The sequence below is a fragment of the Solanum lycopersicum genome, chromosome 4 (assembly GCF_036512215.1).
Source record: "Solanum lycopersicum chromosome 4, SLM_r2.1".
NCBI lineage: Eukaryota > Viridiplantae > Streptophyta > Magnoliopsida > Solanales > Solanaceae > Solanum > Solanum lycopersicum.
This window is the reverse complement of record NC_090803.1, coordinates 4,134,455-4,147,948: the sequence shown is the minus strand read 5'-3', so window position 1 is coordinate 4,147,948 and position 13,494 is coordinate 4,134,455. Positions and strand designations below refer to the sequence as shown.

At 28.4% G+C, this 13,494-nt stretch overlaps 1 protein-coding gene and 3 non-coding genes across 4 annotated transcripts; all 4 read left to right on the top strand.

Annotated features, from left to right (window-relative positions):
- Positions 1-10,245: 10,245 nt before the first annotated feature.
- Positions 10,246-13,336, top strand: LOC101267698 (large ribosomal subunit protein uL29-like). Its single transcript, XM_004236721.5, has 4 exons — positions 10,246-10,379; positions 10,523-10,658; positions 12,745-12,901; positions 13,071-13,336. The coding sequence occupies exons 1-4, from the start codon at positions 10,376-10,378 to the stop codon at positions 13,143-13,145; spliced, it is 372 nt and encodes a 123-aa protein (XP_004236769.1). The 5' UTR covers positions 10,246-10,375; the 3' UTR covers positions 13,146-13,336.
- LOC112941432 (small nucleolar RNA snoR109) lies at positions 11,317-11,406 on the top strand. Its single transcript, XR_003246715.1, has one exon. It is a non-coding gene; the product is annotated as a small nucleolar RNA snoR109 (small nucleolar RNA).
- Positions 11,885-11,974, top strand: LOC112941428 (small nucleolar RNA snoR109). The gene has a single exon (XR_003246711.1). It is a non-coding gene; the product is annotated as a small nucleolar RNA snoR109 (small nucleolar RNA).
- LOC112941426 (small nucleolar RNA snoR109) lies at positions 12,440-12,527 on the top strand. The gene has a single exon (XR_003246709.1). It is a non-coding gene; the product is annotated as a small nucleolar RNA snoR109 (small nucleolar RNA).
- Positions 13,337-13,494: the final 158 nt, after the last annotated feature.

Genomic DNA, 13,494 nt, shown 5'->3' with positions numbered 1-13,494 from the left:
ATTAGGAAATCAAACTTTAAGTCAAGGATTTTATATACAAAATAATATAATTATAATTATTTAATTAACTATCGGGTTATCGGTTAACCCATTAACAAAAAACTTTAAACCGTTAAGAACCGATAACCCGATAACAGAAAAAATCAAAATCGCTAAACCAATTACTCAATATTATAAACCAATAACTTTTTTATCAATTCGACTTATCGATTTCAATTCGGTTTTCAACGGTCCTAATATTTTGGCTACAAATTAATGGTCAATCAACTAGTCTTTTGCATCACTTTCTTGACTTTTTCTTTTTACACACAACTATATTATATTCATATAACAAACATATAGTAATAGTTAATCACCTTTGGGGGAAAAATGATAAATATATCCCTGAATCAACATAAATAGTGTGTAGATTTTTTTTGTCATATTTTTTAGATATTGATATTTTTGTCGTTCAAAAATTAGAGCATATATTCACTTAATATAACGAAAGACTAAATAAGGACATGTATCGCAATCTTATCCTTTGATCTGATATTTAATAAATGTCATGTCGATAAATAAGATTATGACATGTGTATATCTGATAGTATAGAGGGTATATATGTTCTAGTTTTGGATGGCATGAGCATTAATATCCCAAAAATATGACAAATGATATCTATATATCATTTACAATAGTTCGGGATATATTTTCCCTTTTCCCCATAATTTTTCGTAAAGATATATTTGTTTTAATTTTATCATGCTGGTAATAAGGTAGACGAAATATTGTAGATATTTATTTTTGAATTGATGAAAATGCTACAAGTAGAGGCGGATTTAAGGTATTGAAGGGTCACTCAAACTACTTTGCTAAAATATTACATGGTAGATATAAGATAATTTTTAAATTTGTGTACATATAAAAATTTCGAACCTCTTAAACGTAAAATTATAGGGGTCCAAAAAATTTACCTTGATATTCCTAAGGTCTAATTCAAAAATGATAAAATTTATCGTCTAATATTTTTTAAACCAAATTAAGATTTTGTTTTATAATTTTATATATTTATATATCAAATTACTTGAAAGTATATATATATATATATCAATAACCTTTTCATGAACAATCAATTTTGATGAATATTTTTTGTAAATTATTATATACTATAGATAATAGATATCATTCAATTAAGAGTTTGCTTCATTTTACTCTATATATTTGATATTTAATTAGTTATCATTTCATTTTTCTTTTTGTAATTCTGCTCCAAATAACTTTTTTTTAAATATTATTTTTGACGCTATAGAAATATATTGTATATGTGAAATTAGGTTTTACGCCTAACTCACACCCCAAAAGGTAGCCCAAAGGGAGGAGGATTGCTCAAACCTTATAAGGAATCCACCCATCTCATTAACCACCGACGTGAGACTTTTGTCATTCTTTAACACCCCACTTCACGCCCAGTGCTTAGATTTAGTGCGTGTACAATTTTGATTTTTGGGGCCCCAACATCGGGTGAGATGGGCCTGCTCTGATATTATGTGAAATTAGGTCTTAGACCCAACTCACACCTCAAAAGTTAACTCAAAAGGAAGAGAATTGTTTAAGCTTTATAAGGAGCACATCCATCTCATTAACCACCGACGTGAAACTTTTATCATTCTTTAACAATATATATCTTTTTTTTTTTCAGACTTCATTGTTAAGTTGAGTATAATATTTGGTTAAAAAGTGAAACAATTTTTTACTAAAATTATTCAAGTACTATTTCCCCTCCCTTCTTGTGTAACTAAAATTAAGACAGTATTACACGATTAAAATACTATATTTTTCCAACTTGCTTATAATAAATATATTATACTATTATCATATGCATTCTATTTTTATTTGATAGACTCCAAAAAGGAATATGTCAGCATAACATTAAATATCTCTTGGACAAAATTAAACATTTTTCAAATGTAACAAAATGAAATAGTCAAAGGTATACCAATAAATTTTATTTTCAGTCAAAGCAATACAAGAATAACCCATCCCCTAACTAGTGATTTTTTCTATATAATAGTGAAGTCACTTTTTCAATCCTACAAAAAAAAAAAATTGACTTATTTTTGAATTTTTTTTTAAAAATCTTTAAATTGTGTCATATTTGGTTGCTATGAATAGGTGATAGCTTATTTCCTGTACTGTTTAGGCTTTCTAGATTGTCCCTTAGGGAAGGAAAATAAAAGTTTTTTTCTCATCACACCAAAAACACATGGATTGATTATATATATATATATATATATATATATATATATATATATATATATTTTAAATACACGAATACCCCTCAATCTATGTCCGAAATTTTAGAGATATATTTATATTATATTAAGATCCTATTATCCAGTGAACTTATTTATAAATAATTTTCTACCCCTTTTCGGTCTACGTGACATTATCTTATGGATCCAGCGTATATTAATATTTTTTTTCAATCTAGTGTCACGTAGACCGAAAAGGGGTAGAAAACTTTTTATAAAATAAAGAGGGTACGAGACGTAATTCATCAGCTCGGATAAAGTTAAAGAGGAGTTTATTTTATCGCAATATCGACTCTCCTCTAGTAATCTTCTTAGAAAATCAGCAAGCACAAGGACTTTCGTTTCCAAAAAATGTGGATTTAACATTCTTATTTTCACGCTAATCTCAATCAAGCTCAAAAATAAGTAAAATAATATCTTTATAACGATATCGTTTATCTGAATAAGTTTTGGTTATATATATATATCTATATATGTATATATATATATGAATAGTTATAAACATATAATATAACATAACATAACATGAAAAATTAACTTTAGAAAAGCTTCGTTATTATAGCGTAATATTGTTATAAATAATGTTTGTTATAAAAAAAAATCTGAATTTTATATATATATATATATATATATATATATATATATATATATATATATATATATATATATATATATATATATATATATATATATTAATTGATAATATAACAAAAAAGTTGTGATGTGATATATTTTAACTGGTTACTCAACATTTATTCCAGATTATTATCAACCAATATTAAAGCAATTTGTATATTTGCTGTTACCTTTTAGTGACTTTATTATATAAAATACGTTTACACTGTACGTCCATATACAAAATATATTTAAATAAAAGAGACATTTTTGACAGTTGGATAAAAAAGAATGTAAGTAAAGATTCTATATGTGAGGATTAATTAATTAGCGGACGGCAGTTTGTTCATTTGATTTGTTAAATAGCTAAAAATTTATATTAAAATCAAATTATTTGACCTTTGGAGCAATATATTAATCATGTTATGCACTACTTGTGGTGTATGAAATAAAAATAATATTTAATAGTTTAAATGTGATGGATAAAGTCGCTTCTCTTTTAATAGGAGGTTTCAAATTTAAATCTCGAATATGAAAATTTTTTTAATAGTCCATATCTCTTGAATGAAATTCTACTCAATACAGATTTAAAATAGTCGAACTTTGATACGGTTATCAATAAAAAAAAAATTATATTTGATAGCTTGAGGTTGATGTCATAGTGATGCAAAAAAAATTATAATAACATAATTGTCAAACTGTGTTTATGGGTAAAATACATATACTATAAAGCTATATATATATATATATATATATATATATATATATCACACGCTAAACAGATCCCATTCGAATAAGGGAAAACTCTAGAAATTATTGTGTTCATGTTTTATGAACCAAATTGGGTGAGGATAAAGAAAAAGGGGGAATCAAAATGGCCCATTAATACTATATTGTGGTCTCAGCGCGTGTTAATAGGTTTTTTTCAACTCAGTGTCATATAGATCGAAAAGGAGTAGAAAATTATTTATAAAATAAGTTCAAGGGGTAATATAACCTTAGTATAGTATAACTGTATCTCTGAGATTTCGAGCATAAATTGAGGGGGATACTCATGCATTTTCTCTTTATATTCGATAGCTTGAGGTTGATGTCATAGTAATGCCAAAAAAAAGATAATGACTTAGTTGTCAAATTGTGTTCATGGGTAATATACATATATACTATGAAGCAAAATAAAAAATAAAATACATGTATATCACACGCTGAATAGGTCCGTTTGGATATGGGAAAACTCTAAAAATTATTGTTTGAATAAGATATTTGTGTTCATCTTTTTATGAACCAAATCGAGGGAGGATAAAGAAAAAAGGGAGAATCAAAATGGCCCATTAACCCTACTTCATTTTCAATCAATAAGTGTCATGGACCCTTCTAATAACGAAAGAAACAAATAATTCTCAATTATTAATAGATTTTAGTTTGCTTTTATATGACATTTGAATAAACAAAATGTTAGAATTAAGGTTAACAACATTTTTTATTCTTTAAGTATTGATAAGATTTAATTTTGTTTGTTAAAATAATATCGAACAAAATATATTTTATTTATTCAGATGTCATATAAAGCAATGTGTTTTTATAAAACTAAGATTAACAACATTTGTGATTCGTTGATTATTGCTAAAATTTAATTTTAGTCTTTAAAAATATATCGGACTAAATATTGTTACACACACTCTCTACGTATATACTTTTAAAAATTATTTAAAATATAGACATATTTGATGCAAGACCAAAAATGAATATTGACTTTGTCTTGATTATTTTTTAGTTATAACATAATGTCATTGTCAACGAATTTAATTTGTTCACCCAGTAATTGATTATATAGCTATTTAAAATGGTCCACATGTTATACACTTTTACTTTTCTCATTTATAGAATTTTGTTTATGTGACATGGACATTCATTGTGAAATAAAACTTTGTTACAAAGTAATTAACCCTTTCTTTGAATTATTTGGTCATTTATAAAATTTATTGAATAAAATTTATATTGACTTGTCTTATATCAGGCGCTAATTGAAAAGACAGTAAAAAAGTTACACTGTGAGAGTTAGGCTTTTGAAATGATATTTTAATAGAGAGTGTTCTTTTCTTTTTAATAGATTTCACAAGATGCGAGTTTAAAGGATAACTATTAAAAATTATACGTAAATCACTATAATATTTTAAAATTTACCCGTGAAACTCCATGGTCATATTATTTATAAAAAATGGTCAAAAAGTAAATAACTAATGACTATTTTTATAAAAATATGAACGAGGTATATGAGTATTAAGTAGTAAATAATTTTTATTTTTTTTATGACTATTGAATTATCGTTTGTTCTTTTTTGAATTATTCGATTATTGTAAGACTTTATTGAATAACAAAATAATATTTATCTCGATTCATTATAAAGTAGTATTTGATAATTGCCCTTAGATCCATTTATTTTTATAACAATTTTCAAAGAAGAAAAATAGTGAGGAAAGCTACTTTGGAATAAAAAGGCAAGCCGTCTAAATAGACTTGTCTATTATATATCATAAATATTGAGCTAAAGTCCTTATCTCTATAATTAAGGTGCATCCTTTTAGATCGATATAAAGTGTGATAGTATGATTATAATTTGATTTTATTCTTTATTAGATATTTTGAATTTAAATTTTTAAATATAAAAGATAATTTTATTAGGAACGATGTCACTATTTAGTCGAGATTCGTATTCAAAACAGATAACAAATATCGAAAAAAATGAGCACGTATTACATTAAATGTCCGGCTTCTTCAAACAATGAAGCTTACCAAGTTGAGTTTACTAGTTGCAATGTTGCATATGGCTGGTTTAATTGCAACATACATCACCCTCACCATGCCTACAACGAAACTAATTAATTGATGAAGTCAATTTAGATGATGATGATATATATACAAGTTTTCGGAAAATAATATTGGTATTAAACGGATTTTATATTAAAATTTGTACATGTTAGATAAAACAAACAGGAATTGTTGGGTGCGATGATGATTAATGGATTAATTTATAAGGTGTGTTGAGTCAAAACGAGCAATAATGTCATGAATCTGGATTACAAAGAATTTACTATCTTAACTAATCGAGATTTACATCGGGTAGACATATTTCTGGGTGAGTGGAGGAGGGGGGGGGGGAGGATGTTCCTATATATGTTAGAAGTTTAATCATTTCGAAAGCACAAAATTATGTAGTATTTCGCAAGAAAAACGATCTGATAGGTTGACAAACTTTAGTAGAATAGTGCACATGTCATAAAACGAATATCACACTAAAGGAGAAAAGAGTAAAGTGTTACATAAGATATAATATAACCTTATACAGACATTATTGAGCTCGATGATGATGATGTAGCTTATTTAAATAATAAATTATAAAATTCGTTGAGGCAAAAAAAAACTATATATATTATGAGTTTAAATTGTGATAAACTTATTAAACCTATATAATATAAATTTGCATTATAAAAAACTTAGACTCCAAAAATCTAATTAAACATAAAATAATTACATCCCATCTATCACATCCCTTGTATTAATAATGACATAATTTGCATTCATGTCATATTGTCCTACTTGCACCCATATATGCCAAGTTTCAATCTATTATTGCTAACTCAATCACTTTTTCCATTTGTTGATTGATTATAGACTAAATTAAAACTTTAATTCTCTAACAGTAATTTATCTAATAAAATATTTGTGAGGACAATTTATCTTATTTTTTGCCTAATTAATATCGTAGCATGAATCTTCAATGTTTATATATTAACAAGGCAATAATATATATATATATATATATATTTATTTTTTTATTTTTATGTTATATATTTTATTATTATTATTATTATTATTGTTATTATTATTATTATCATGTTATTTGCATTATTGTATATTCATATATGAGACCACCTACGTATTGAAAAGCAAACTACTTACTTAATAATACTCCTTTCCATCTCAAATTATCTATCGTAAATTATCAAAAAGTAATTAACGCAAATTATTCTTCATCTTAGAAATACAAGATAACATTACTTTTTCTTTGATATTTTATCCTTAATATTAATTCTTCTACAACACAAGTACACCTCAAAAGAGCAAATTTTTTTTTTTAAATATCTCAAGTAAAAATAGGATAATTTTAAAATTGTCCTAAATAATATTTTTAAAAAGGATACATATATAAAAGAAACTCAATAGATAATTTGAGACAGAGCATAAATAAAAGAATTCCATTTAAGAGATCAAACAATGGTATTATTGCTAACACATACTTTAAAAATATTATATTTGGTTGAGTCAAATAATTAGGTATACGAATGCCATTAATTAATTGAAATACTTAACAAATTAAAAGGCTATGACGTTATTTTTGCCCTATCATGAATAGGTAGAACTAGTAATAAATAATAGTGATTATTCTAGATGTATTCTTATTATAATTTTATGAATTTAATAAAATACAAAAGTGATGTACACAAATTAAATATATAATTTTAACTTATTAATTAAGATATATAACGACGATGTCATGTGACTTGATATTAAATTCATATTTTAAGAAAAAATGTTATGAATTTTAATGATATTCAACCAAACACACGAGATTTTCCTTTTTTTTTTCTTTTTCTTTTTTTGGACTATTGATGTTTGGAAAATATGTCTCATTTAAATATTTTTATTTGATGTGTGGTTTTGTGAAAACTAAACATCATATATAAAATTAGTATGATTAGGTAATATTAACTTCAGATATATTTCACTGTAACTATAGCTATGGAGATTAATTTAGACATATGATTTATTCAACCAACTTCAAACATATTTTTGTATGAAGTTATTGCTAGACATGACTTCAGATATTTTAAACTGAAGTTATGATCTTAATAAACCAAATTCAAATATTTTTCCACAAAATTAAATACGTTATATATATATATATATATATATATATATATATATATATGTTATTCCATTTTGTGAAAAAATATGTGTGATATCTAACTAAATATTTCCTTCGTCCAAAACCATTTAAATGACAACGTCAAAATATGATGCTTAAAGATTCTTTTTGTCTTCTAATTTACACAAAATGCATCAAAGAGGGGTGTATAATAACTCATAATTCAATTGAGTCTATGTATTTCTTACTTTCTCAAGTTATACGTATAAAACTACATCAAATATATAAGAGAAAATATATTAGCGAGTAAATTTTAGGTTTAGCAAGTATAAAGATCATTTATATGCAATGGAGCAACAGATTGTATAACTCGGCAGGGGCTTTAGATTTGTATAATTTCCCCGACTGGCTTCTCATTTGTATAAAAGCGCGTCAATTGTATATGTATATCGGTTAGATGATTGTATATATATAACTAATATAAGAGAGCAAGATAAAGAGAACTGGGAGCGAAAGATATGTATTTGTATAATTATAAGCATATATGACGAAAATATATGTATTTTATATATAATTTTCTCTCGCTTTAACAAACACAAACGTAATTTATACATTTGTGTTAGTATAAAGTGAGAGAGTCGAGTGAGACTGGCGAATGAGATCCGAGACTAACAAAAATAGATTTATATATACAGTTTTCTCTCACTTTATACAAACACAAACACATTTTATACATTTGTATTTGTATATAAGTGAGAGAGACGATGAGTCGACTAGAAACGAGAGTAGAGAGCGAGAATTCCAGGGAGTGAGGCAAAATTTCAATAGTTTGCTAGGGATTTCAATTAAATCAAAATATGGTTATTGCATTTAATTTGAATTAATAGTTTGCTATTTTATACAATTAATTCAAATTAAATGTTATAACCATAGTTCTAATCCGTTTCAAACACTTTGTCATTGGTCTCTCTCCTCAACAATCTCGCTCGTGACTCTTCTTGATCTCGCTTGCCACTCTCCCTCGTCTTCTCACTTAACAACACAACTGTACAAACACAGTGTTTGTATAAATCGAGAGAAAACTATATTTTTAGATACAAATACATATATTTTCGTCATGTACACTTATAATTATACATAAATAGATTTTCCCCTACCAGTTCTCTTTTGTTTTTTTCTCTCTTTCTCGCTTTATACAAACACAAATTATATAAATTATAATTTCTGTTTATATAAAGCTACAACTTACATCGGTATACAAAAATATATTTACATACACATATACATATGCGATTAAAAATCACCACACGAAAATATATATACTTATACAACTTAAAATTAAGTTAGTTTCTTTTCTGTATACTGATTCCAAATATATACCTATACAATTGATTTTTATGCATAAATATCCAAAATATACAAATTAATAGCCATAATAAAAATAAAATTTGCTATGAAGCTCAATTATGCAAATCATAGTTATATCATACAAATATGATTTTTAATTTGCTAAACCTAATTTACACTCTATTAAGTAGGTGTTTGGCCATGTGATACCATATCACGATATAGTATCGTGAGATGAAATCAGCATTTGGACATGCGATTTTACGCTGATTCCATCTCATGATTCCATATCATTAAATGTGATACCATATTCTTCAAAAACCATGATATGAAATCATATGGTAGTACCATATCATGATTTGTGTTATTTTAATATAAAAATTGATACTCGAGTTTATATTTTGTCAAAACAACCCCATATTTATATCTACTATCCATTTATTTCACATGTTATTTTTTTTATAATAACATCATTACTTTTTAAAATTTATTATTCTCACTAACATATAGTCACTTTAACTCACACTTCACAATTGTTGAGTAATAAAATCTTGAAGAGCAAGTGAAATGTGTTTCATTTTTACCCAAATATATTGATGAAACAATTACTTAATTTGAGAACAAATAATTTTGTAATAATTTATTATACGATTTTATGAGTTTTTGTTATTTGATGATATTGAATAAACAATTGGGGCTATTTTAATAGTTTTATAATTTATGAGATTTTTATGTTTATGAAAAAATATATCACACCAAAATTCCATATAGCATATCCAAACAAAACTTCAATTTCATCTCATGATTCCATATCATGATACCATATCGCTTGGCCAAACGGACCCTAACTCACCCCATCTCAAATTCGAGCCAACCCGTCCATTTGCAACATATTTCCATATCACATGTCCAAACAAAACTTCAATTTCATCTCATGATTCCATATCATGATACCATATCGATTGGCCAAACGGACCCTGAATTCGAGCCAACCCGTCCATTTGCAACATATAGTAATGGGCCATCACTAAACCATAATGGGCCTATACTTTTTATTTCCAGAATGGAAGTCCAGCCCAAAGAATAAATCTCAATCAAAACTACACTATATATATCCATGGATCAGCTCAGTGAGCTTGAAAAAACCCTAATCTCCATCGCCGTCTGAGCAGTAACCTCAAAGGAGCAGCAGCCATGGGTGCGTATACTCAAAACTCACTTTTTCTCGCTTTTTAGATTCATCTTCGTCGTAATGAAGTATTTATGAAAGTATTTTTTTTTTTGATATTTTTCAATCTGTATTTGTTGTTTGAGATTAATGTTGTTGTGGTGGAAATGCAGCGAGAATAAAGGTTCATGAGTTGAGGAACAAGTCGAAGACAGACCTTTTGGCTCAGTTGAAGGATCTGAAGGCGGAGCTTGCTCTTCTCCGTGTTGCAAAGGTCACCGGTGGTGCTCCTAACAAGCTATCCAAAATGTAAGCGATTTTTTCTTTTCTTTTGTTAGTGTTTTATAGTGAACTTCGTCTATTCGGTATTGATTATTGTATTTTTTTGGTTAATATGATTTTATTATTGTATTCCCTTTATAAACTGTGTTTTTTCAATCGGAAACAACCTTTTTATCTCTTTGAGCTGGTGGTAAGGTCTGTGTTGTGGTATTTCCTATAGTATGTTGTTGCTGGTCAATATGATTTTGTTTAGGCTATGTATATATGGAGTAAGGAGTATTGCTTTAGCATAAAGTGTGTAGTTTAACTATGCTCCATGTGCCATTTAGTTGCTAGTAACAATTTTGATATATTGTATAATGCTATTTCGTACCTCTTTTTCCATCATTTTAGTTGTTTTTTAGAATTTTTGTTAATACATTTTTCTAAAATTTCAATGTTGAAGTTTGAAATATCCACCCACTCTATTCCCATCACTGCAGTAGCGTTTGTTTTTTTTTAATTAAAATATTTCTCCAATATATGCTTGTATCTTATAATGCAAAACTGAGGCCATAACAACAAAATAGTGACTGATCTAAAACGTAGGTTGTTGATTGGTTTCTTTGAAGGATTTCTTTGTTTATAGAGCTACATGTACCAATTGGAGGATTAAGTTCGGTGTCCTTCATCTTGACTGCCATGGCGGCTGTAGCCACATGTAAATAATTCTGAAGTTTACTGGCCGGTTGTTGTAAATCTGTTGACATATCTGCTTACCGAACTTCTTACATTTCATCAGTGAAACTTGCTGAAGGTTTTCTTGTTTCTAATCAGGGTTCCTGTTGTGATTGTCCTTTGACACACACCTAAGAATTCCTTTTGTATGGTGTTTGGGTGTGGGAAGGTGGGGTCGCTAGTAAGATGATAAGTAGTATATTAAGTAAGAATTACTGGAACTGATGACAAGTATCCAGTATGGCGGAGTTGTGATTGTTGACTATGTTACCATTCCTAAAAGAACCTCTTAGTATGAAGTCTCAAAGATGCCCACCCCATTGCCATACCTGAGTAGACCATTGTTGTTGTTCTCAAGTCTTTCTCCAGAATATCTTCTTCTGCTAGTTTCAAACCATAAAAACAAATATTTAATTATCTAATGTTTAGTATAAGTTGAACATGAGTTTCTTTGAGGGAAGCGTCTCTTTATTGATAGAAGCTACATGTACCAAGACGAGGGTTAAGTACGATACCCATCATCTTGACTGCCATGGCGGCTGTAGCTATAGGAATACAATTGAGGAGTTTACTGGCCGGTTGTTGTAAATCTGTTGACATATCTGCTTACCGAACTTCTTACATTTTGCTAATCTAAATGAAGGACATCTTGTTTATACTTAATTGTTGCTATTGGTGATTATCCTTGCGAAACCTTTAGGTTACTTTGTATCTGTTCTTTTTGAAGGGGTTGGGGTGTGGGGCTGCAAATCATAAGGAGAAGAGTACCTTAAGGGAGTTTTACAGTAAGATAAGGACAAGTACCCAATGTAATTGTTTACTATCTCACATTTCTATAAGAACCTTAGGATGTAAAGTTTCAAAGATCTGCCCACCCTGCCCTCTCTGCTGTAGCCTGTCTGTGTTTGTCAAGTCTTCTCCAGAAGGTGTTCATATCTTCAAATGCAAAATGGAAGCCATAACTACAAATATGAACTGATATTAATTTGTGACATAGACCGCTGATGGGTTTCTTTGAGGCTTTGTTTATTGAAGCTACATTGTACCAAGAAGAGGGTTAAATTTGGTACCTGTCATCTTGACTGCCATGGTGGCTGTAGCTATATGAATATTTGAGAAGTTTACTGGCCGGTTGTTGTGAATCTGTTGACATATCTGCTTACCGAACTTCTTACATTTTGCATACTAGTTGAACATTGTCTAGTTTTATGGTCAAACTTGCTATTGATGATTATCCTAGAGATACACAATTCTTCCTTTTAGGGTTTGTGGAATGTGTATCCAATTTGAGCAGTAAATAACACCATGAGAAGCATTCAATTGAGTAGTTTACTGATGGTTTTACTGTTACCATCTATTATACTTTTATTGACGTTACTGAATTTTGTGGATGCAGCAAGGTGGTAAGGTTGTCAATTGCACAGGTTTTGACTGTCATCTCACAGAAGCAAAAGTCAGCTCTTAGGGAAGTTTACAAGAACAAGAAGTACTTGCCTCTTGATCTTCGCCCCAAGAAAACCAGAGCAATCCGTAAACGTTTGACTAAGCACCAGGTATCTTTCATCTATACCATTCCATCGTTGCTCACTTTAGACTAGCTACCTTACATGCTCTCATCATGTTTACATTCATTTTTTTCTAACATAGTGCGTGAAGTTTGTAAATCCGACTTGAAATCTAAGCCAACAATTTGATAACTTGTTTTTTTTTCTATCGATGCAGTCATCCTTGAAGACAGAGAGAGAGAAGAAGAAGGAAATGTACTTCCCCATTAGGAAATATGCTATCAAAGTGTAGGGATAGGATCTACTTTGGCTGAGATTTTTGCTTTGGATCAAAATTATTTGTTGAACTTATCAGCAATACAAGTTTTGTTTTGCTTTGTTTCGTCGATGACATTTGATACATGATCAATGTGTTGGGAATATGACTCTTATGTTGAATGTCTTATTTGTTGTTAGTAATCTCTATGCTTACTGTGTACCAAATCTGTGTACTTTTTGTCGTCTTAGCGTCAGTGGCATGAGATTAAGTGTGTTTCTAATTTTTACCAATTACTGTCGCTGTTGCAGCTATGATCATTATGAATTGCCATATCTCAACGAAATAGAAATGCTGTGTAACCTTCTGGGTTTGTTGCTCATCA